This window comes from Phaethon aethereus, assembly GCF_964289735.1.
Source record: "Phaethon aethereus genome assembly, chromosome: 1".
Classification (NCBI taxonomy): Eukaryota; Metazoa; Chordata; class Aves; order Phaethontiformes; family Phaethontidae; genus Phaethon; species Phaethon aethereus.
Genome location: NC_138575.1, coordinates 88,158,068 through 88,180,219, shown reverse-complemented (window position 1 = coordinate 88,180,219; position 22,152 = coordinate 88,158,068). Strand labels below are relative to the sequence as shown.

At 49.0% G+C, this 22,152-nt stretch overlaps 1 protein-coding gene across 1 annotated transcript; it reads right to left on the bottom strand.

The window, feature by feature from the left end:
- Nucleotides 1-211: 211 nt before the first annotated feature.
- On the bottom strand, nt 212-14,569 carry ACRBP (acrosin binding protein; the record flags this gene model as incomplete). Its single annotated transcript, XM_082003757.1, has 8 exons — nt 212-325; nt 876-962; nt 1,035-1,202; nt 1,297-1,476; nt 1,701-1,833; nt 9,773-10,248; nt 10,552-10,646; nt 14,074-14,569. Coding segments are annotated over 8 exons (1,749 nt in total), but the record flags the coding sequence as incomplete, so codon positions are not given.
- Nucleotides 14,570-22,152: the final 7,583 nt, after the last annotated feature.

Genomic DNA, 22,152 nt, shown 5'->3' with positions numbered 1-22,152 from the left:
AGGTGCTAGAGTGAAATGCTGTTGAGTGAGGCTCCCCTCATGGTGCAGAGCAGGTGCTCAGAGGGCGAGATCTGGCCATGATGAGCTGGCTGGTCAGCAAGGGGTCTGGTAAGAGCTATCCAAGTCTATCCAGGGTCTGTGCCCCACCTCAGCCCCAGAGAGCCTGCTCCAGAGCACTGTGCTTCCCATGCATGCCCCCCGCTACTGTGCATCACCCCTTGGTGAGGCTGAGGAACCTCTGGTGCCACAGCCGCACCTCCTCCTCTCCCTCCTTCTCACTCAGCACCCGGTACGTCTTGTTTCTGCGGCAGCCACGGCGAGACACCTGCAAGGAGAGCCTGAGTTTATAGGACTGATAGCACTGCCCATCCTTCTGGCCAAGGAAAGAGGACCCCCATGATGGATGGAATCTGGAGGCTGGGATGATGGGGGCACCAGAGGGAAGAAGGGAGCATCAGCTGGGAAGCGGGAGGGAGAGGATGATAGCTGAACTGTTTGTTTCCCTCTGTCCTTCTCTGGTGTTTTTGGTTTTTGTTACCACCTAGGAAGCACCTAGTAGATGTGGGAGACCCTTCCCTGCAGGGGGATACACAGGGATGCCCCAATGGGTGGGAAGATCCCCACAGCTCCTCTGTCTCAACATTAGTGGCTGTCTCTGCTGCCATCTCTTACAGAGTCTGTGCAAATCCTACCACCTCAATTACATGCCAGCTGTGCTTGGGTCACTATTTGTCACCCCCCAAACACACCCACTTCTGTCCTACTGGAGGAAAAAGCAGTGGGCCAGTAAGTCCTGCAGGGACTCGAGACTGGCTGTGCAGGGACCAGCCGTGGAGGAGAAGGCTGTCTAAAGGGCAGCGCAGGCTGCTTCTCACCCTCTGGTTGTAGAGGCTCTGCTGGAGACACTGGTAGCTCTTGAACGCGCAGTAGCTGGGGTGCTGAACTCCACCTGAGTCGCAGATCTGGGGAGATGGGAATGAAGGCCAAAGAGAGAAAAGGAGAAGGACGGATGGCAGCACCCACTGGGCACCCACCTGGTTTGGGGCATCTCCATCTTGGAAGGCGGTGTACTCTGCCTTCAGCCAAAGGGTCACACGAGGGTTCTCGCAGCCATGAGTGGCGATCCGGCTGCACCAATACTCCACCCTCAGCCTTCTGGAAACCTCCATGCCATAGTACTCCGAGGCCTCTGGGGAGCTGGTCTGCAAACGGGTGGGATAAAGAGAGCTCTGCTTCTCCCCCTGCTTCACCAATACCCAGTCCAGGCTCCTCCTCAGAGGCCAGCACGCTCAATACCTTGTTGCCTGCAGCCTGGTGCTGGGCTGAGATCTGAGGGTTGATGTAGGTGGTGAAGCTGCCTGTCTCGCAGTGAACACGGTTCAGATTTTTGATGTTCTGACACTGCTCCCTCTTCAGCGAGCAGAAGGCGCAGTCAGGGCACAGGTCCATGTGATGCCGCCCAAGGCTGTCACACACCTAGCATGGATGCAGTGGTGGGGTCAGGGGGGAAAAAAGGAGACTGAGAGGCTCCCATATCCCTGGTTTGGAGCTTGCGTCCCTGGTCACCCAGGTCAGCTTCTCCTGGGAGGTGGCACCTGAAAGGACAGTGCTGATGAGCTCTGGCCACCGGAGCATTGTGGTCAGCACAGCAGGGAGCCCAGCACACTGTGGGGATCAAAGATGGACATCAGCATCTTTACCGAATCTCCAAACCCAAGGACTCTTTCCTCCATCTCCTTCCAGGCCTGGGTGACCACTGATGAGAGACAGTTTCCCTCCAGCATTGCATAGCACAGGATCGTCACTGCTTCATCCTTCTTCAGGGCTAAAAGGCTGACAAAGGGATGGAAAAAGTCAAGTCTTGCCTCTTGTCACAAACTGACACTTAACCTTTAGTTAAAACTTGAAAGGGGGGGAAAACAACCTCAAAGGATAGCAGAAAACCCTTCTCAGAGAAACCTGGGACTCTTGTCCAAACTGCACGGAGGAACAGGGGTGTCTATGAAGTCTGTACATACCGGTGTAACATGGAGGCTATGGGGGGTGGTGGTGGTAGTGGTGGTGCATTCGGGAGCACATGAGGGGGACTGGATGAGGAGCACGGCTTGAGAAACTTTCCGAGGAGCCCTCAGCAGCTGCTGCCTAGTTTTGTCCATTCGAGTGCACAGCAAGGAGACGTTTGTTAGAGGTCTGCTGAGTGTTGACCATGGGGCAGCCCCATTTGGGTCTCCAGTATATAACTTATTAAGCCTCCCTCCTGCTTGAGCCAATGTATTCGATGGAAAGGGGAAAAAATCAATAACAATGAATTAACTGTTCATCCAAACTGACATGGGAAGTTAAATGCAGAAAATTTAAGGGCAGTGGGATAAGGACATTAATAATATTTTGCATCTCTTAGGAACAGTAGAAATAGGCAATGTGGTACAGAACTGTTATTAGATGGGGATGGTGTGAATTACCAGCAATGATGAAGAAGAGGTAAAAATGCTCATTAAATACTTGTCTTCTGTGTCTGGAAACAAAATCAATGATAAATAAGCAAACTTTGATATGGCAGAAAGTAAGAAAAGATAAGAGCTGCAATTGCTTATGTTAAAATGCTCTTAAAATTCATGAATGGGCTAATCTGTATGGAGAAGTTTTCCTAAGAATAGCTGAAACTTCTTGGAGACTTTCAGATTAGCCTTAAAAAAAAAAAAAAAAGAGGCAGAGAACCTGGAGGAAGGTCATGAAGATGACATTTCCTAAGGCCTGGAAAACTTTCACCTGGAGCAAGAAACAGAAGAACCTTTACTTAGCTGAGCAAAGGCACTAGTGAGTGGCAACTCAGTCAGTCTGTACTTTTACCAAGCTTGGGATCAGCTGGAAGTCTCTCTTCAGCAGAAGGAAGAGTAATGACTTTTGGTGATTGACATTTGGGGTGAGATCCATTCAAACCTGAAATTAGCTGCATGTTCCTGACACGAAGGGTATTTAGCATGGGAGCAGCTGATGGGGTGGTTTCTCCACATCTTGGAGAGTTCAAAAAGATATCGCAGACTTCTCTTAGGATAAGGGTCTGTAGCTCAGCCACATGATACTGTTTTTCCTTCACGGCTCACCAAGGCATGGCTCCACGTCCTGTGCTGAGTGGGTGAGCACTAAGGCTACTAATAAGAAGTTTTGTCCACCTCCCTAACAGATCCCGAGGCCCTGCCATACTCTGTGGATGAAGGAGCTTGCAGGACGTGCTCTGCACTTGCAGGAGGTCAGAAATGAGTGATCCTGTGCCCAAACAGTTCACATTAGCCAGCAGAAAATGAGCATGTCAGGATCTCTGAAGGCATCTCTCTCACTTAGATACTACAAGAGAACTTGGAAAATCTTAGTCACAGAAAATATGAGTGCTAGATTTTGTTTTTAAAGACATTACAGTCAAACTTCTTTTATCACAGTGCAGCAGATACAGCTCTAACCTGTATTGAGGCAAGCAAAGATGTTCCTTCAACATCTTTGTCCTGAGCTGTGGAGAGGCTGCAAATGGTATTCTGTGGATACAGACATGTGAACTAATTACTGTGGTGCCGACCCACAGCACATCAGCCACATCCACTGAAAAACCTGGAAATCTACGTATTGCAAGCCTGTGCGCCTTTTACTGTGATGCACCACACTGTGACCAACCTAGTCAGAGGATTGTGGAGGGAAGATCCAAGTTCAGAGAGGACAAAAGAATGTAAACTGAGGACAGCAGTGACAGATACCAACTCTTTCAAGCAAAGCTGGAAAGAATTAAAATGTGCCAGTAAAAAAGAGAAACAAAGCCCACCTATCCTGCAGAGACCACTTCCAGAACCTGTAAGATCCTTTGTGTCCACTCCTCCACCACATGGCTCCACAGGATCCTTTTCATTTTTGGTCTTTTGTTTCCTCTGTAATCATTCAGACTGTTTAGGATACCAAGATGTCCTGGTTTCAGCCAGGATAGAGTTGGTTTTCTTCACAGAAGCTAGTGTGAGGCTGTGTTTTGGATTTGGGATGAGAAACTGTTGATAACGTGCTGATGTTTTGGGTTGTTGCTAAGTAGTCAAGGACAGTCCAGCTTTTTGTGCTGACCTGCTAGCAAGAAGGCTGGGGGTGCATAGGAAGTTGGGAGGGGACACAGCCAGGACAGCTGACCCAGACTGGCCAAAGAGATATTCCCTACCATATAACGTCATGCCCAGTACGTAAACTGTAGTTAGACGGAGGGTGGCAATTGCTGCTCGGGGATGGGCTATCAATCACTGGGTGGTGAGCAATTGCTGTATTGGGCATCACTTGTTCTTGTACATTCCTTTGTCGGTATTGTTGTTGTTATCATTGTTGTTATCATTGTTGTTTCCTTCTCTCTTGCTGTCCTATTAAACTGTTTTTATCTCAACTCATGAGTTTTTTCCCAATTCTCTCCCCTGTTCCACTGGGGGAGGGGGAAGTGAGCGAGCAGCCGCGTGGTGCTTAGTTGCCAGCTGGGGCTAAACCACAACACAAGAAGAACAGGAAATTTTAAATTTCTCTCTTAAGCAGTTGTAACCCAGGAAAACAAGTTTTCAGTCTGCTTTACTGATACATCTGTGACAGCTGAAGGGAGTCTCTGCCACCACTCAGATGTTTGACTGCTTAGGTGCAGTTGGATCTTTGCCTTCAAGGTTTGGTAAACCGGCTGGGTCATCTTGATGGGACTCACAAATTTCAATTAATGACCCTGATATTATTCTCCAAACTTATCTGAGAAAAATTATCCACAATTATGTTATTATTGGCTGTTGTTCCACTACATTCTTGTTATTCCACTGGCACATTGTGATTTGATTGCTTCTTCACCACACCAGTATGATCAAGCCAGTAAAGTGAGAGGCTCATTAACAGTCATTAAAAATGATATGAATAGCTCTGGTGTTTTCATCACCGAGGTAGAAAAAAGAAGAAAAGTGTCCAGCTTGCTGAACTTTTTTAAAAATAGCAAATAAATAACAACCTGATGCTTAGAAAGCAACTGCTAATAAATGGGTTTAACAGCCTTTGTTTTCTCCAACACATATACTGGTCCAACAAGTGCAGCCCGAACAAGATGCAAATAGAGGATTACAGGCAAAAGAGGCAGTAAAAGGGAACTTTTCTAAAAAGAGTGCTTCCATAAGTAGCTCATAAGCAGCAATAAAACATCTGCTGAGTGTTGATGACCTACTTGTTCAGAACAGACGCAAAGTCAGACGTGGGTAGGAGCCTCTGCTGCACGGCAAACTTTAGATCTATAGCCCATGTTCAATATGGTCAGCTCACGCACATCAGAAAGCCTCGCATCCGTAGGTACCACCTACCGACACTTTGCTGTTGGCCGTGTATGCAAATGCATATGAACTGTGTCCATAACATCTGCTCACCCACCCAGGTAACTGAGTTGTGCCATCAGCCTGAGGTTACCAGGAAATTCTCTTGCTCTCTCTGTCACATACGGTTCCTCCTCTATCTCTGTTCTCCATCTCTGCTGCGAGGCTTTCTGGCCTCATGGTTGCAAATTTATGAGTTGGTTTGTGACCTCTGGGTGAGTGAGATACATCTACATCATTCCCAAGTGACAGCTAGTTCCTGAAAGCAGCTGAGAAGTGTCAGGGGAACGGGTCCCACCCCACATCACCAGGGACAGGTCCTGGGCTCCTCCATCACTTGTAGGCACCTGCAATCCACAATGCCGCGGCACTAGATGCATCCGGGGCTGTCCCTGGTTCCTCTCCCAGCGATGCCCAGCACCCTGGCCACTGCTTGTTGGTGCATCTGGCCACACCCCCACTCCTGGTGCCTTATGGCAGTGCTGGGGCTTTGTGTCCCATCACAGAGTCATTACAGGCAAATGGTATGGACCCAGCAGAGTATAACAGCTCTGTTGCTGGTCCCCTACAGTCATTGACACACTGCTGAGCTGTTTGTGGATGTACAGAAGTTTCACCGTGTATCAGGGAAAGTGATAGGTCTGTCTAAAGTGGTTTCCTAATGCAAATCCCTCCACAGCTTTGCACATCTGCACGTTAATATTCTAACTACTGCCCTGGAAAAAGCCTAACAGGTACTGGGAGGCAACATTTCAAAGGCAATGTGAAAAAACATAATTAAGAAGAATCTGTGGGCCAAGATCAGTAATTGCTTAAAGGCAAAAGGAGAAAACTTCAGGTAAAAGCCTATCTTGCTTTAGCATCTCAAGACATGGAGCGACACACATAAGCGCCTACTTCAGCGGTATCTCTGAAGAGTGCTGGTTAACATCCACCTCTCCCTCAACATAATGACAAGGATTTGGGCCATTAACTTTCAGCGGCTGAACCTCCATGATATTGGCTGGCTCTGTGAGGTGGAGTGAATACCTGAGGCAAGCAGAAAAGAAGATGAGGAGCAAACAGCAGCTTTCTGGCACTTTGTAACTTCTGATTTAGGAGGGTTGCTGCAGGAAACTAAAACCTCTAAGGAAAAAGCCATTCTTAACAGCTTCACAAAGAAAAGGAGATATTGGCCTGCATACCAAGATACCTGCATACCTGCATACCAAGGCAGGCTGGCTAGGTACTTGACAGAACAAACCCAGCAGGTAACCTGACGCAGGAGCTCTTGGGAGAACGGGAATATAATACCTGTCGAAGGGCTCAGGCGGCACACATGGTGGGAAAAACTTTATTTTGTAAATACACCTCTCCTGCTGACCTGCACAATATTGCAGCCTTTTACCTCTTCCCTCCTGACAGAGTCCCAAAAGCCTGGGAGCATTTGAATACCTCCTAGCCTAGTGGTGAGAAGACAACCTGCCTTGTCATGACTGCCCTTTCACAGCTAGTTGCGCACAGCAGCAATATAGAGACACTGAATTGGGCCCCGGCCTCACTGAATGTCCAAAAGATATCTCTACATAATACCCAAATGACAGCTAGTTCCTGAAAGCAGCTGAGAAATGTCAGGGGAATGGGTCCCATCCTGCACCACCAGACCCAGGGTGAAAAAAGTGATTGCAAATGGATGATGATAACTCTAATAGAGTGTTTTTTCTGGGGATGGTATTTAACTAAGGGTCTGGTCTTAAAATTAAAGCTGCTGGGGATGAAGTATGTAAACACCACAAGGACTGTTTGGACAGGTAAAGCAGAAGGAGCAGGGTGCAGTCACCAGGAGGGCTCGGCTCAGCCTTGCTGGGGAAGCTGGCCTCATGTGAACCACAAGGGTCCACACATGAATACCAACAGGATGAGATCTGTATCCAGGACAGCCGTGATGCTGAAAAGGGTGTCGGGGTCATAGCAGACAAACAACACAACAGCAGGAAGCCCTGGGAAAAAGGGCAAATGCAATTCTTGTGTGCAAACAGAAGAGCAGGGAAGGGAAGGGAGGTTGACCTCCTTCTGCATACCCAGCTGCTGAAACCCATTGCTGAATGGTGCACAGAGAGCTGGAGCATGTGGATGTTTTAAAGGGACATTGAAAATTGCAGCAGAAAATGAGAGTTGTGTGGGCTTTATAGTGCAAGAGCTACAGAGCTCTTTTTAGCTTATTGCAAGACTGAATCATGGTATATAGGTAACTTTTAGGAGAGGAAATAATGGGAAATAGTTCTTTAATTGTGGGGCAGAAAGCACAATGAGGACTAAAAATTGAAAATAAGTGCAGTAAGAGACATTTCCCCGCCCATAATGATTCACTGCTAGCAGAAACACCACAAAAGTGTGCTGCAAATTCTTCACCTTGCTATATTACTGCCTTTGCCCTGTCTCTCTTTAAAGGTCACAGCTAGCTCCATCAGGTACTACGAAAGCTGGCAGAGCTACCAGAGCAGCTGCCACAAGCAGGGATGAGCCAGAAGAGATGGATGTCCCACTGGACATAAGACTCTAGGGACGCAGACAACCACTACACCCCTTTCAGCATCACGCAGCCCTAGGTTCGGTGCCCGTCACAGCCGTGCGCACCCTGCGTTAAAACAGACGCTGAATGGCACTCGTGCACACCGACCAGTCTCCCCCAGCACTCCTCCTCTTGCTGGAATGGAAATGTCTCAAAGCATTTTGCCCCTTTTTTAGGTCATGCTTTGAAGTCTCTTCGAGAGGAGGCGGGATGTGGCAAGCAGCAAAGCTGACAGACGTGGTCTATCTTGCCTTTTTATCCTCACTTGAGTTTAAGCTTTACTTAGCATGATTGATGGGGCTTGGCTGCCAGGTTACAGACACACAGTCAGCATTAGTCTTTGACACACAGTCTTTGAGAAACTCTGCAGCAGAATAGTGAGTGTCATCTGCAATCACAGCAGTCCCTCACTAATCCCAATATAACTAAATCAGAGCAAGGCTCAACTTTGGAGGCAGGGAAAACGAACATATCCTCAATGAAACATAGTTTTGCCTTAGAGTACATAACACCAGGAAAAATTTGCCAGGCAGTAAAAGCCTCCTACAATACTAGGAAGGAGGATGAGACGACATAAGTTACAGCCTTGCAAGAGAACATTTACAGCTTTAACAACATGATGCAATTCATTTGTACATGCAGAAGTGGGATCTCTTGCTCAACTGTAGTAGTATGCAGTGTTTTTAATAGAAACCACAGATACGCAATCATGCACAAAACGTGTGCTTACAGAAACATCACTAGCCAGCAATAGAGCAAAACCAAAATGACTTCTCCATGAAAATCACATCTAGGCAGCATCTTTTTTTTCTCTTGGCAAGCAAAATAATCTTTGCATCTCAGTCAAAGCAAGTGGTCCTTAGCTACAAAGTACTAAAGGATCAAAAAGTAAATTTGAGTGAAAACACATGATCCTTTTGCAGGTCTTTTCTGTTTGGGCTCACCAGCCCCAGCTGCCTGAGCACAGAGGTGAATGGATCCTGGCAGGTCAGCTGAGAAGAGCTCAGGATGCTCAAGAAGCTCCTAAAGCATCCCTAGGCCAGAAGAACTAAGAAGGGCGCATAAAAGGATTGCAGTAAGCTGGACTGTTGCAGGACCCTGTGTTGAACTGGCGTGCAGCCGCTTTCAAAGCCAGAATGCGGAACCAGAAACCCCCTAGGAAGAGCAATGCATAGATCCAGAGTGCAGAGAGGTGCACACGCTCAAGGAGAAGTAGTGGTCTTGCACAGCCAGGAGCAAGGCTCTGTGCTCCCCGCTCTGTTTCCTAGCCTGGGGCTGCTTTTGCTCTACCTGGGTGAGGATGGAACACTCCTCGGAGTGCTCCTCAGGTCAGACTGTTTTAAGAAACATCGGCTTCACATTCCATGCAGAGAAGCAAGGAGCACAGTGGGGCACACATTTACTCCAGCATCCCAAGGACCCAGGTTCACAAGAAAGCTATTTCTGCAAGTCATCCAGACTCACGGGAGACGTGAATTGGGAGGAGGATGAGTGCAGAGGTGATTGCACACTGCAGATGGCCACAGTGTGGAGACACACGTGCATGGGATAAAGCCCTGCCTGCAGCTAAGGCCCAGCCTAAATGCACTTTGTGCAGAAGACAGGGACAGTAACATTGCCAGGCACTAGCAGTGCTGGGTCACCCTCTTCCTGCTCACTCTGTGCTGGAGCGGGGGTGTGTCTGAGGGAGTCCCCAGGTACATTCCTGCTCTGTATGGGATGGCTTGCTCCAGAAAGCCTGCCTGTGCTCACTGGCTGCTCAGAGCAGGGGCATGAATGCCATGGGTCTACCAGTCAGTGCATGTGAGGACAGCCCTGCATGGGTGGCATGTGGTGCCCCGCCAGGTAGGGAGACAGGTCTTCCCCTCACCTGCCATGGGGGGCCATTTCCTGCACTCTCTTCTCAGCACTGCCTGACGTGATCCCTGAGTCTGACTTGGTGCTGGGGTCCGGAGAAGAGCCCTTGGTGCCCAGGGACATCTCCAAGGAGAGGGCCAAATGGATCAGCTGCCAGATGCTCATCTGCAGGCGTTGCTCCCAGTCTTGCTCTGCCCAAGCAGGAGGTCCCAGCCTGGGAGACGAGGGGGCAGGGACAGCCGGGGCCGGCAGGGTCGGTGGGAGCACAGGCAGCCCCCTGGCCTGTGGGGGTCTTGGCACCCCTGGCGTGGCTGGAGGGAGATTTCTTGGCAACGGTTTCTGACTTGACAGTGCATAGGAGTACTTCAGGAGAGCATCCACGTTGGCACGCAGCAGGGCATCAGCAGGCAAGAGAGAAGCCTGCCCCAGAGCTGGGGAGAGAGTGGGATGGGGGTTGTTGAGGGCATCTTTCTGAGGCCAGCCAGGAAGCTGCTGAGGGGGAAGAGTCACTATGGGAGGTCAGCAGGAGAGCAGGGGTGCCCAGCACAGCTTGGTGCAGCCATACCTTCTTCTGTAGGGGAGCTTTCGCCCCTTGCCCAGGAGCCCACAGCGTGGGGTTGCTCTGTCAGGAGGAGAAGGTTTTTTGGAGGAGACAAACTCAGACACGGGATTCGCTGAGTGGAGGAGAGAGGGAGAAACATGAGTTCTTCTGTGTTATCTTCCCTTCCTCCTCACTCCTTCCATCTTCCAAGAGATAATCCCCCCCTCCCTATGCTGAATCCCGCTCCCCACCTTGGCGTAGAACTGGCGTTTGAAGCAGCGGTACTGGGCGAACTGGCAGAAAGTCTGAAACCACGGCGCCTCCGGGAAGTCAGAGCAGACTGGCCCTGGGGAGGGGTGAGAAAGAGATGCAGCATGGGGCAGGCTGTAGGTTTTGGCATCTGCCCCCTTGGCCCGGGTACAACAAGAGGTGGGGACCTCTTGGATGGCTGTTTTCAGAGTGGCTTGTGATTGAAGGGAAAGTCAAAGCTGTCTGCCCCCACGTGGAGATCACAGCCTTGTGCTGTTACAGGTGCTGATCCCAAGTGCCACATGCACTTTCCCTCCAAACCACCCAGGGTTTCAGCTCATCCTTCTGCCCTTATTCACACAGTTATCTTCCTTTCTAGAGACACCCAAACCTCCTGTTTCCAGGATCTGATAAGGACTCTGTTATTAGTCCTTGAAAGGTTTTTTTTTTTTAAAAAAAGGCAAGTAGTAATGTCATGGCTTAAAAAGATGATCAGAACAGGCCAGGGAACACCAGAGGAAACCACCTCTTCAGAGCAAAATAGTTTGACATTGGTTCCAGCCATGCAGGGGTTGGAGAAAAGTCCATAGGGTCAAGATGCTGCTGGCAAAGCCTGTGCCTGTACACATGTGCACCATAGTCTTGACCAGCACTGCCGTCACTAGTGGCTTGAAAGCTGCAGCTCTTCCTGCAGTGATTGCAGGATAGCCGAGGTCATGCAGGAGAGCCAAAAATCCTGGGAGATTTGGGTATGGGGGTAATCTTCTGCTCCTTCTGCTCTGTGGGTGCATGGCCCGGCTGGCACAGCCATCCCTTTGCACAGACCAGGTGGGTCAAGTGCTGGCTGAGATGGAGGAGGTTAGCAGTGGAATTGCACTGATCTCCTGTTAGTTGCTTGTACACACTTCTCCTCTTGTGTTGAGCATAGGGATTCACCAACAAAAGTAGAATTTCAGCTATCCACCAGGCTCCCAGCCCAGAAGAATGCCCAACTTGTAGGGAACACGCCAGACCTCCACCCTGTCCTTTGGTGATGCCCTATGAAACCCCTTCAGGACCTGGGGGATGTGCACTTGGCCATTGCAATGGACTGGGAGCTGCAACAATTTTACTCCACCACACAGCCACTACTTGCAAAGCAGCATTACTGCTGTTGGGTGGGGGGGAAGGCCAACCATTTGCTAACCCCAGTATTAGCCTGGCTCTCCCCACCAGGACTGCATCCCCAGCAGCACGTACTGGACCAGGGTTGGAGTATTATAGTTTACTGTGTCCTGTCACAAACCATTCCATAGACAAATCATACAGAAACTTTCCATTTTGGGGTGGGAGGAGAAGAAAAGTACATTTTCATTCCAGCGTCTGGGAAGTGAAGGAACACTTGACACAGATGAAGTTTCTCGTGAGCTGTCTTTGCTGGTCTCTTGATTTTCACCATGGCTCAGCTTTCCCACAGCCTGTTGAATGCTGATGGCATGACCTGACAAGGAGCTTGCCTCCTTTAGCGCTGATCCCCACCTCCTCTTTTCTCTCAGCTCATCTCCCCTATGGAAATACTCATCTGTCTTTCAATCCTCTGACCTTCCTGCCAAGGGGAGCCCTTCCCAGCACTAGCTGCTTAGTTTAATCAATATGATCTTCTGACTCTTTCTTCTGCTCCTCCTGCCCATGTATTTGCTGCAAACAGCTACAGATTCTGCTGGTGTCAGGAAGCCAACCCGTTGGGCTTTGTGGCCAACTCCGCCCACAGGAGCTCCCAGTGCAGAGCAGGGCACAATTAATTTACAGTTGCATCGTCACTAAAAGATGGAACCAGCCAAGATATTTGCATACACTCATCAGGAAACATCCTTCTGACTCTCATCTTCCACAACAAAGAGTGTTGAAAGGCTACGTGTAGACTTCCCGTGTTTAAAACATAAGGTAACTGCTTTCCTCAGCACCACACCAGAAGAGGTGCAATTAACGTTCATGAATATTTGGTCATAGACAGCACTGCCATTTATCTGTGACGGCAGTGGAGACATAACATGTGAGGGCACATGCTCTGTTGCATCCACGCAGCCTCTCAGCCTGGCTGCAACACATGCCAAAATAGCCGCAAAACTGGAAGAAAGGGAACATGGAGGAGAATAAAGTCTGCTGGATGGGTTTGTTGGGCTGAGAGATGGAGGAAAAGAAGGCAAAGAGGGCATCTGCAAAATTGTCCCATCTCCTGGCATTCCCAGATGCTCCTGCTCTTGGCAGCTGAGCCTCCGAAGGCAGCAGCAGTGGGAGAGTGGCTGGATATGCCAAAGAGCAGTGCCAGGGCACTGGGAATCACCAAGAGAGGAACCAGGGACAGGGACAGGAACCAGGGACAGCCCCCGGGTGCATCTAGCACCACAGCATCGTGGTTTGAAGGTGCCTCAAGCAAGGGAGGAGCCCAGGATCTGCCCCTGGGTCTGGTGCTGTGGAGTGGGACCTGTTCCCCTGACACAGCTGCAGAAACCAGCAAGAAATAGTTGCCCTCAAGCTGCAGTCCAAACAAGCACAGTTGGCAGATCATTCAGTTCATTGACGTTCATAGCTAAATATAAATACATATTTTTAATGAGAAAATTGCTCCTATTTTTTTTTCTGAAGAAAAATACAACAGAAGTTGTCCCAAGTTTTTCAGCTGCACAGATATAATTATGCCACTTTTAAATTCTCTTATGCAGGGTTGCAGGGAAAGTATGACTGCAAAGATTTAAAGGGTGCTGTTGCTATGGTGCTTTCTGAACTGGGATGTTTCTTGGCTCCTGAAATGTTACACACTTAAAAAAGCAGCTTATCAGCTCAAGCTTTTTTAAAGGCACAAGAGAGCCCATGAGTCAAGCTTCTGCATTAAACCCCAGATTAAGCTGGAAGGAGCTGGTTAGGTTATAAGATGAACTATTGGGAAGACATGATGAGCTTCAGCGAGCCTCAGAAAATGGTGGCCAGTTTTTTTTTCCCCTGACATCCTACCAACGGGGATGTGGAGAAACTGAAGAGCTGAGCAAAGGGCCACTGGAGTGGCCGTGGCTTTCAACCCGTGACCCACGAGGAGAGGCTGGGGCAGCTATGCTTGTTCAGCTGGGTGAAATGGAGTTGGGGAGGTGAGTTAACAACAGCCCACAAGGACCTGAAGCAAAGCTACAAGATGACGAAGTCAAACTCTTCTTGGAGGTGCCAGACAACACAAGAGGGAAAAAACTGCAAATTCCTGCTTGGGAGGTTAGGACTGGCCATTAGGAAAAGCTTTTTTCTCCAGGAAAGTGGTGCAGCACTGGAAGGGGTGCCCAGAGAGGCCACAAAACCAAACTCCCTTGCACAAAGCCATGGTGCTCTAGTGCTGGAGTGTCCTGCTCCAAGCCGAACTTTGGGCTAGAGACTCCAAAACGACCCATCCCACCACTATTCCCATAATCCTGTGGCATTTCAGGGCAGAGAAAGAGCTGGCACTTCTCCAGCTGGGGCAATGCCTGCCTCTGCCCCTGGAGGTGGGGTGATGACCCTACCTTCGGGGACATGGCCATGGTTCTCCTCCTGGTCCAGCTGCAAGATGGCAGGGCTGAGGCAGCCGTGTGCCTGGCGCAGCTGGCAGGACACATCTGCCTTCCAGGGGGGCTGCAGGCTGGCAAAGAAGAGCTGGTACTCGCTGTCTGACAGGGGGCTGCCTGGAGCAGGAGGCACTGGTAGAGCAACAGAGGACATCAGCAAGGTCAGCAGCCCTGGGGGAGAAAGCAGGCTGTGCTTAACCCTCCTTAGCAGGGGCAAGCAGTGAGTGGAAACAAAAGAGTGGCTGGCAAGGGGGCCCACTCCTGTCTGCTGGTGCTGAGCAGGGCACTGGGATGAGCTGGCCTGAGGTCTCCCTCCTTTACCCCTACTGGCAGGGCCCCAGAGGAACCAGGAGCCCTGGAGCAAAAGGGGGAAAAAGAATGAAAAAGAAGGAAAAAAAAAGGAAAAAAGAAAAGAGAAAAAGAGAAAAAAATGAAGGGAAAAAAGAGAAAAAAGAAAAAGAAGAAAATATTAAAAGAAAAAAAATTAAGATGTCAGAGTTTTTTTGAGAATTTGGTTTGGATTAGGGGGGAGGTATTTTGGTTTTTGTTTTGTTTAGCTTTTGGGGGTTTTTGGTGTTTTTTGTTCCCACAAAAGCCCCCAGCGTCGCTTGCCTGGTGCCTCCAGAGGCACCTGCAATGGCGTGGGCTCCACTGCTCACCCCTGTGAGCTGCCCCCTCCACCACACCAGGGGCCCGTGCCCCTCCATGGGGACATCCCTCCATCCCCTCCCTTCCCGCTTTTGCCTTCAGTTGGGCCCCCTCCTCTCTTGCTTCCACCACCATCCGCAGGCCTAGCTCTGCCCCCCGCTCCATTCCCCTCCCAGAGCCTCCAAGCCGTCCCCGGGGCAAGCAGAGCCAAGGGCTGGTGCGGCCAGTGGGCCCAGCGGGGTGGTCCTGTGAGAGATGGGCAGCAGGAGCTGGAGGTGGCAGCAGCAGGGGCTTCAGGCCTCCCTCCAGCCCCGGCCCCCAGGCTCTGAGGTGACCCCACGAGAGTGGGTAGGGGCCAGGCAGGGGTCACTCACCCACCAGGCAGGGCAGCCCCAACATGTCTGCCCCAGGCCCCAGCACCCCTCTGCCGCTTGGTGGCCCTGGCGACGGCGGAATGAGAAGGGGACAGTGTAACAGCTGGGCCGGGGCGGGTGTGGAGGGGAGCGGAGGCACAGGCTCATGCCTGTGGGGGTGTGAGGGGAGACGGGCACCCCAGGAGGAAGGAAGAAGCCGGGGCCATGGGGACAAAGAATGCAGGAAGAGCGGGAGCCAAACTGGGATCTTCCCCCTCTGCCTGGGGACATGGTGGTGGCTGACAACAACCTGCAACAGCATTTGAGGCCTGGCCAGGCCACCCCCAGGCTGAAGGCACCCCAGAAAAGCAGTACCTTTGGGGTACCTTGCACCCCAAAGCATTTTGTGCTCTTCTGTAGGAGAAAGGGGACAAAATCTGTTCCTGTTCCACCTGCGGGGATTTAGACACACCCCGTGCCTCCCTGGGGAGTGTCCCATCACTGGCTTGCTTCAGGAGACAATGGGAAGCTGGCTTGATCTCTCCCCAGGCAGCCATGCCACTTCCTTGAAGCCCCAGTGAGTCACAGGAGTGCCAGCTGGTCTTCCTCTGCCTCTGGTGTGGGTGCCCCAAGCACCACGCTCTGCATGTTAAAGCCTTCCCAGGCAAAAGGAGGAATGGTGCCAGCAAAAGAGGCTTTGGGACAACCAGCACAGAGGTGCCCAGAGCCCCACAGGGCTGATTTTGAGGGAGACCCACATCTACGTGCCTGGGTCTTACTACAGAGACTGAAGTGTGGGGCGCAGACGCAGCAACCCACATGTTGCACCCCATGGATTGCAGCCAACACAGCACTTCCCACAGCTGGACACTTCCTGATGTGAGAGGAAGGACACAGCCATAACCATCACAGGCAAGCAGCTGCCAGGGTGGTTGGAAAGAAAATGCTTGGCACAGCAGCTCCAAGAACTGCATCAGTAAGCTAAATGCAGGGTGGGACAGCAGGTTTGTGTACCCACTGCATCACCCCACAGCCTCGGCTCGGCTGTGAGATGACACCCTTGCAGAACCAAAGAGGAGCTGCAGGCAAAGCAGACAACATTTTCAACGGTGTTAGCAGGATGCTGCTGAAGAAGTTACTTCTGTCGCAAATCCTGGGAGATCTGAGCAGCTCTGCTGTATGCAACAGCTGCAGAGCATGCTGCGGATGTGCCTGCTGTGATTGCAAGGCTGACACATTGCCTGCCAGTACCCTGAGTGGCCATACAGGCTATCAAGGTGAAAGCTCAAATCACTCCAGCCATGCAGTCCATTAAAAAGATGTCTGGCAACAGCACGTAGATCTGCGGGTCCTTGCAGGAGAGTAGTTTGCTCTAAGATGTCTTGTTGGAAGGTAACATTTCTGAGAAGCTTGAAGCCTGACCATTTAACAAACAGCAGCATTGAATTTTAGGATGTTTTTGCAGCTGCTTAGAAAGACAGTGAGCAGGAGATACTTTCCAGCTAGCTCTTACCACTCAACATTAAAACAGGCAACACTGCTGGGGCTTGCAAATTTTAGCAGTTCCTAGTCTTCCATTGCTTATCTTGAAACATATTGCTTACTAGCTGATTTTAGACAACTCCACGGCCTTCAGCTCCCCAGCTCTGTTAATCCCCTCTGCTCCCCTGTGATGACGGAGCCCAGGCTGCATTCTGTTGTCATGAATTGAGCATCTTTCCAGGGGAGCTCAATGCTGACCTCAGTGGCTGATGGAAATGCATGACCTAGGAAAGCATACTGACATGGCATGTCATGCAGTGTTATTAATGTCTGGCAGGTGCTGGCTACATGGCCTGCGTCAACGTGTGCCAGCAAGAGGTTTATGGCGTATGAAAACAGGAAACAAGAATGAATGGACCAGAGTTCCCAGACATATACTGAGAACTCAAACACAATGCAGAAGTCGAAGGAGCTGTCAAAGAAGTCATCCTTGGTTGCTGCTCTAGTAGCAATGCCTGTGGGGAGCTACTGTATATTTGGAAATAAGGTAGTGATGTGAGGACAGGCTGGCTACTTAGCACTTCTCATGCACTGTGGTATACCCTGGATTTGGTTCAGGTTGTTGAATTCCTTCAAGGAACTCGTATGGTCCACAAGTGCATTGAGAAGCCAGCTAGTCTGTGGCATGCACCCAGCAGGGTCAGGAGACTGTGAGTGCAGGAGACACTGCTGTGCTGTTCGGCTAGGTTTGTGCCAGATGGCTATGGGGCACTCGTGTTGTAAGTTTCCAGAAAAAAGAAGCAATCTTTGTGAGATGGATAAGGACAGGAGGCATCGAAGCGGCAAGCTGGCAGGGGAATATACTCCCTACTGTGGCATCAAGCAATTAGAGTGGTCAGTAATGCACAGCACACAGGTGATATTAATTCTAATATTTTCTGATTTCTGAGGGTTAACGTGGCACCTTTAAGGTTGTACCACCGATGACATGTTACAAGCTGTATAATTTATGGTTGCAGATTTGCAACCTTGTTTTCAGAGACACCACAAAATGGTGTTTCCTGCAGAGGGTGTTCCTGCGCTAGCCTGAGCTTGGCAGGCTGATGTACACAGCTGTAACCCCCAGGCCTACAGCATGCTTTACTCCAGCAATAGGTATGTGTAACAGCAGGATAACAACTTGCTGCTGTTACAAGAAAAGGAGCTACATTTTCCATGTCACTATCCAATTGCCATGTTGATTCTGAGTTTTGGAAGAGCCTGTCTGGTTCATGAGGGACCACCCTTCGGCAGACAAGCTACTCTTCCCAGTTAGTCTTGTTGTTGTCTTCAGTACCTCAGTTATTTTTCAACATTTTCCATTCTGCATATTCCACCACAACCACCACCAATAGCAGCAATGTCTGAAAACCTCTTGAAAACCCCAGGACTGTGGCTTGCACACCCTTTCTCCTCTGCCACAAAGGTTATATTGCCCCTTCCTTCATCAAGCTGATAGAAAACATAAAAGGATCAAGGTGAGCGCCCAAAAATATCACCATCTTGGACACGACGTGCTGATCCGATCACCCAACGCTTTGTTTCCTCTACCTCGTGCAGGCGCATGGTGTATAGTGCACAGCCCCTCAGCCCAGGACAGCTAAGGGCCATAACTAGAGATGGCAAATTCAGCCAGAAGAGGCTGACCTTGCTGTAGCAGCACAGTGCCAAGCTGGGTCTTGGCTCTTAGTGAGTGACGGACCAAGGGAGAAAGGGTGACTGCAGAGCCTGGTCACAGAGGTGTGTATCATGGTTCCTCAACATGCACACTAGTCTAACTTGCCAAGAAAAAAGCACACTCAGGCACACCAAGCGCTTAACCAAAGAAGAAGGAATGATGGGTAATGACTGTGGCAGCTCTGTGAGTTAAACTAGGGGGGAGGGAAGGGGACAGGATGTCTGATCATCTCAAGAAACTCATGAAGATGGAGGCTACAAAGATTAGGTGAGAATTCCAGACTCAGTGCCTTGTCAAGCAGCAACACTAGAAAGCATGTGTCTTAAATAATTTGAAATCTAAGCAGAGATTAGAGAAAAAAAAACTTCCAAAACCACCTGTTATGGGGAAAAGACATTATTTCAGAAAGGAAATTCTGGTAAAGATACCTGAATCTCTTTTCTCATGTTATCTGGAGTGAAAAAATCAGAGTACTGGTACAGCCATAATGGTGGTGTTAACTACAGTATGTTTGTATATCAGTACATTGCTAGAAAATAAATACTAGGCTCTTTGCTTATGGAGGAGGCCATGAGCAATCCTGCTTGTGTAGCTGTTAGGGCAGACTAAGGAAGGGGCCAGCAGGGCCCTTGAGACATGCCATGTTATGTATTCCCTACAGGGCATCAAAGGAAGGGGAAAACTGCGATACCTTCATTTATGAAAACATACACCTAAGAGAACAGGTAGAGAAGGGGGGTCCAAAGCCCATTACAGTTCCTCAGCAGCATGCTACCCCCTCCCCTCCACAGATGACAACATTCAACAGCAATGGGTCCGGCTCTCCTTGGGGTCCCCCTCTCTCCTTGCCCACCAGGCTCACTTTCTTGCTAGATCCCAGTTCCCAAGGCTTTTGGTTTTGCTCCCATCTCAGCAATCATTTGGCAGCTTCCAGGAACTCGGGTTTGCACAGGTGCCCTTCCTCCATGCTGGCTGTGGCTCTGTTGGTGACACTGCTGGGTTTCACTTGCAGCTGCAGTAGCTTCAAGCAAAAGCACGTTTGCTCCGTTCGCATGAGGAGTCGGACAGTATAGAGAAGAATCCCAGCTAAAGCAGTGCTGGCACCTACAGCTCTCTACCCATCGTATGTCTGATCTCCCCTCCCCACGCTCTGTCTGCGCGCACAGCACAGGCCCTACCAGTGACCATAAAGTCACAAGTGAAACCAGCTTCAGAGCCAGAGTTCAGCCACCTGCCCAGAAACCAAACATCCTGGTGGGAGAATCTCAGAGAGAGGTGGAAGATGGGAATTCTGTTAGTCTGAGATGTGGGACAATGAAACTGCTGGCTGAGACAGCAGTCCCTACCTCAGCGCCATGGATTTAGACATCCTCCAGTGCTGCATCTGGAGGATGTGGAGCTGCATCTCAGGAGCGTGCCTGGGCTGCTAAGACCAGCTGCCATCTGGTACTAATGGAAGAGTGGACAGCCCAGCCAAGAAGCCATCAGAGCCATTGCACAGCAGCCGAGAAAAGGTTCTCTTCCAGTGTAGCTCTAGGTCTTCCAAGGAAGCAAAATCTACTTCAAGAGCCCAACGCTAAACACTTTCATCCTGGTAGCTATAGACCTGTGGGAAGGGATGTGGGTACCAGCCCACTCAGAGCAAGGCTGAGGTCTCCATCTCCACAGACAAAAGCATTAGTGTGTATGCCAATTTAAACCAAAATTATATGAATTGCTGATTTTAATCACAGGTTAAATAATCTTCATTCTGCAGTTGTACTTTACTTTGGTAGGTTTACTGTCACTGGCTGAGAGGTATGTGAATAGGCTGATAAATATAGCCTTTACATTAAAATTGGCATTCATTTTAACTTGTTGGATATGTTAATCTATTCACATTTATACAAGCACTGTACAGTTATAACATGCATTAATTCAGATACTTAATTTACATTTTATTTTGTTAGGAAATAGTGAATGAAGCATTTTTTTACTTGTCATTTAGAAAATAGAATATTTAATTGATTGCAAAACCAGCATTTAAAAATGGTTTATTGAATTAATAATACAACCTAAACCAGAGTGGATTCATAAAAACATGCTTGAATGAACTGCTCTAGTCTTCTTAGTCAAGCTTGTGTAGTGCAAGAACAATCTGATCTAACCACAAAGTTAGCCCTAGTGTGAGCAAGACCTTGACTACAAGAGTTCCAGGGAGGTCTCTTCCCGCCTAAATCTTTCTGTGGTAATTAAATGGGTTCTTGCAATCACTGGATCCTTCAGGCTTTCAAAACAAGGAAATCTCATGGTCTCACATTCTCTTTTCTTGTTTGTTGTCGATGTGCAAAAAATAATTGCAGCCTTTACTTCTTCCAGCCTGGTTTTCAGCTTTGAATGAGTTATTCCTTCAATGGCAGTGACCCAAACCACTGAAATTAAATTGTACATCTGCAAAAACAGTCCGAAGCGGGCAACTTGCTGAGTTTTTTCACAGTTGGCTTTAGGAACTGTCTTTGTCACAGGTTTGCCTGTCCTTAAGACTTGGGCAAAAATGTCTTTTTTAAACTAACAGTTGTATTTCTTTTATGTATTCAGAATAATAAACATAAATTAGCATGAATTAATCAAGATGTTTGACTTTTTATAAATGAAATGCATTTATTTGATAAAACCAGCTATCTTTCTTCCGATACTGTAACTACTAGGCAACGGAGTTGGAGAAACTTCCTTTAGTTGCCTTTGGAAAGAAAGACAGGACATTTTGCTTCCTTCTATTAATCTTCTTAATCTTTAACTCTTTTAATACTGCAGTCTTCCTTGCTTACTGCTACTACTCTAGAGCAGTCAGGGGTTGCACGCTTCCCAGGTGTTGCCACTCAGCTTATCGATGTCTCCACAGTTTGTCCTCCTGGTTCACATGGCAAGAACAAAGTAGAGCCATGGTTGCTTATACAAATGAAAACAGCTCAGAAACTGTCAAAACAGACAGATTTTAGACCTTTGTGCAGGGCCCTTGGTCCAAGCTCGTTCAGAAGTCTGGATAATCATACCATGTTTAAACGATCTACTGACAAGTGCTTGCTATGTGACCAGTGTGGCTTGCCCTGTGCGAGGAGAAAGGAAACATCAGTGCTTCTCTTGCCAAGTTTGCACAAGACTGTTCACTGGTTTCACTGTGGTCTGGGCTCAGTCACCTCAACGTCCTGCTGTGCTTTGGCTGAAGCTTCACTTAGCCAAATGAATGACTAAATATCCTTCGTATGCCTCCTTTCTGGGACCTGGATGAAGTGCCACCCGTTTCTCAGTAGATGTCAGAGGGGAGCAATCCTGCTGTCATCTGTAACTACCACTTCCCAACAATATATATCTGCATATCTGCAATGAGAAACATCACCTTTCACCTGGAGCCATGCAACTGCTGCTTCTTATCCTAGCTCGCTCTGCTACAGAGCGTCTTGCTACCCAGCATATATCTGACCTGATTTAGGACCGACAGCAGCCCTGCTTTGAAGGGGAAGCTGGACCAGATGATCTCCAGGGATATCTTCCAATCGGTGTTTCCAATTCTGAGAGATATATATATTTATATGCAGTAATTGTCTCATAAGAATTCATCCCTGCTGTTCTAAGTAAGTGAATTATCACTGAAACACACTCTACAATTAAGCCTCAAATAGTCTGCTTAAGCACAGAAGCCTTAGACAACCACAGACAATTAAGAGACTGTCTAACACACTGCTCTGGATGTACAGTTAGGTAAGTAATGCCTTAGGTGTGCTTAATTAAAGGCTGAATGTTGCTGAGCTTTGGGGCTAGTTTAATCATTTGCTATGTTTGCAACAGATGAAGAAGGTG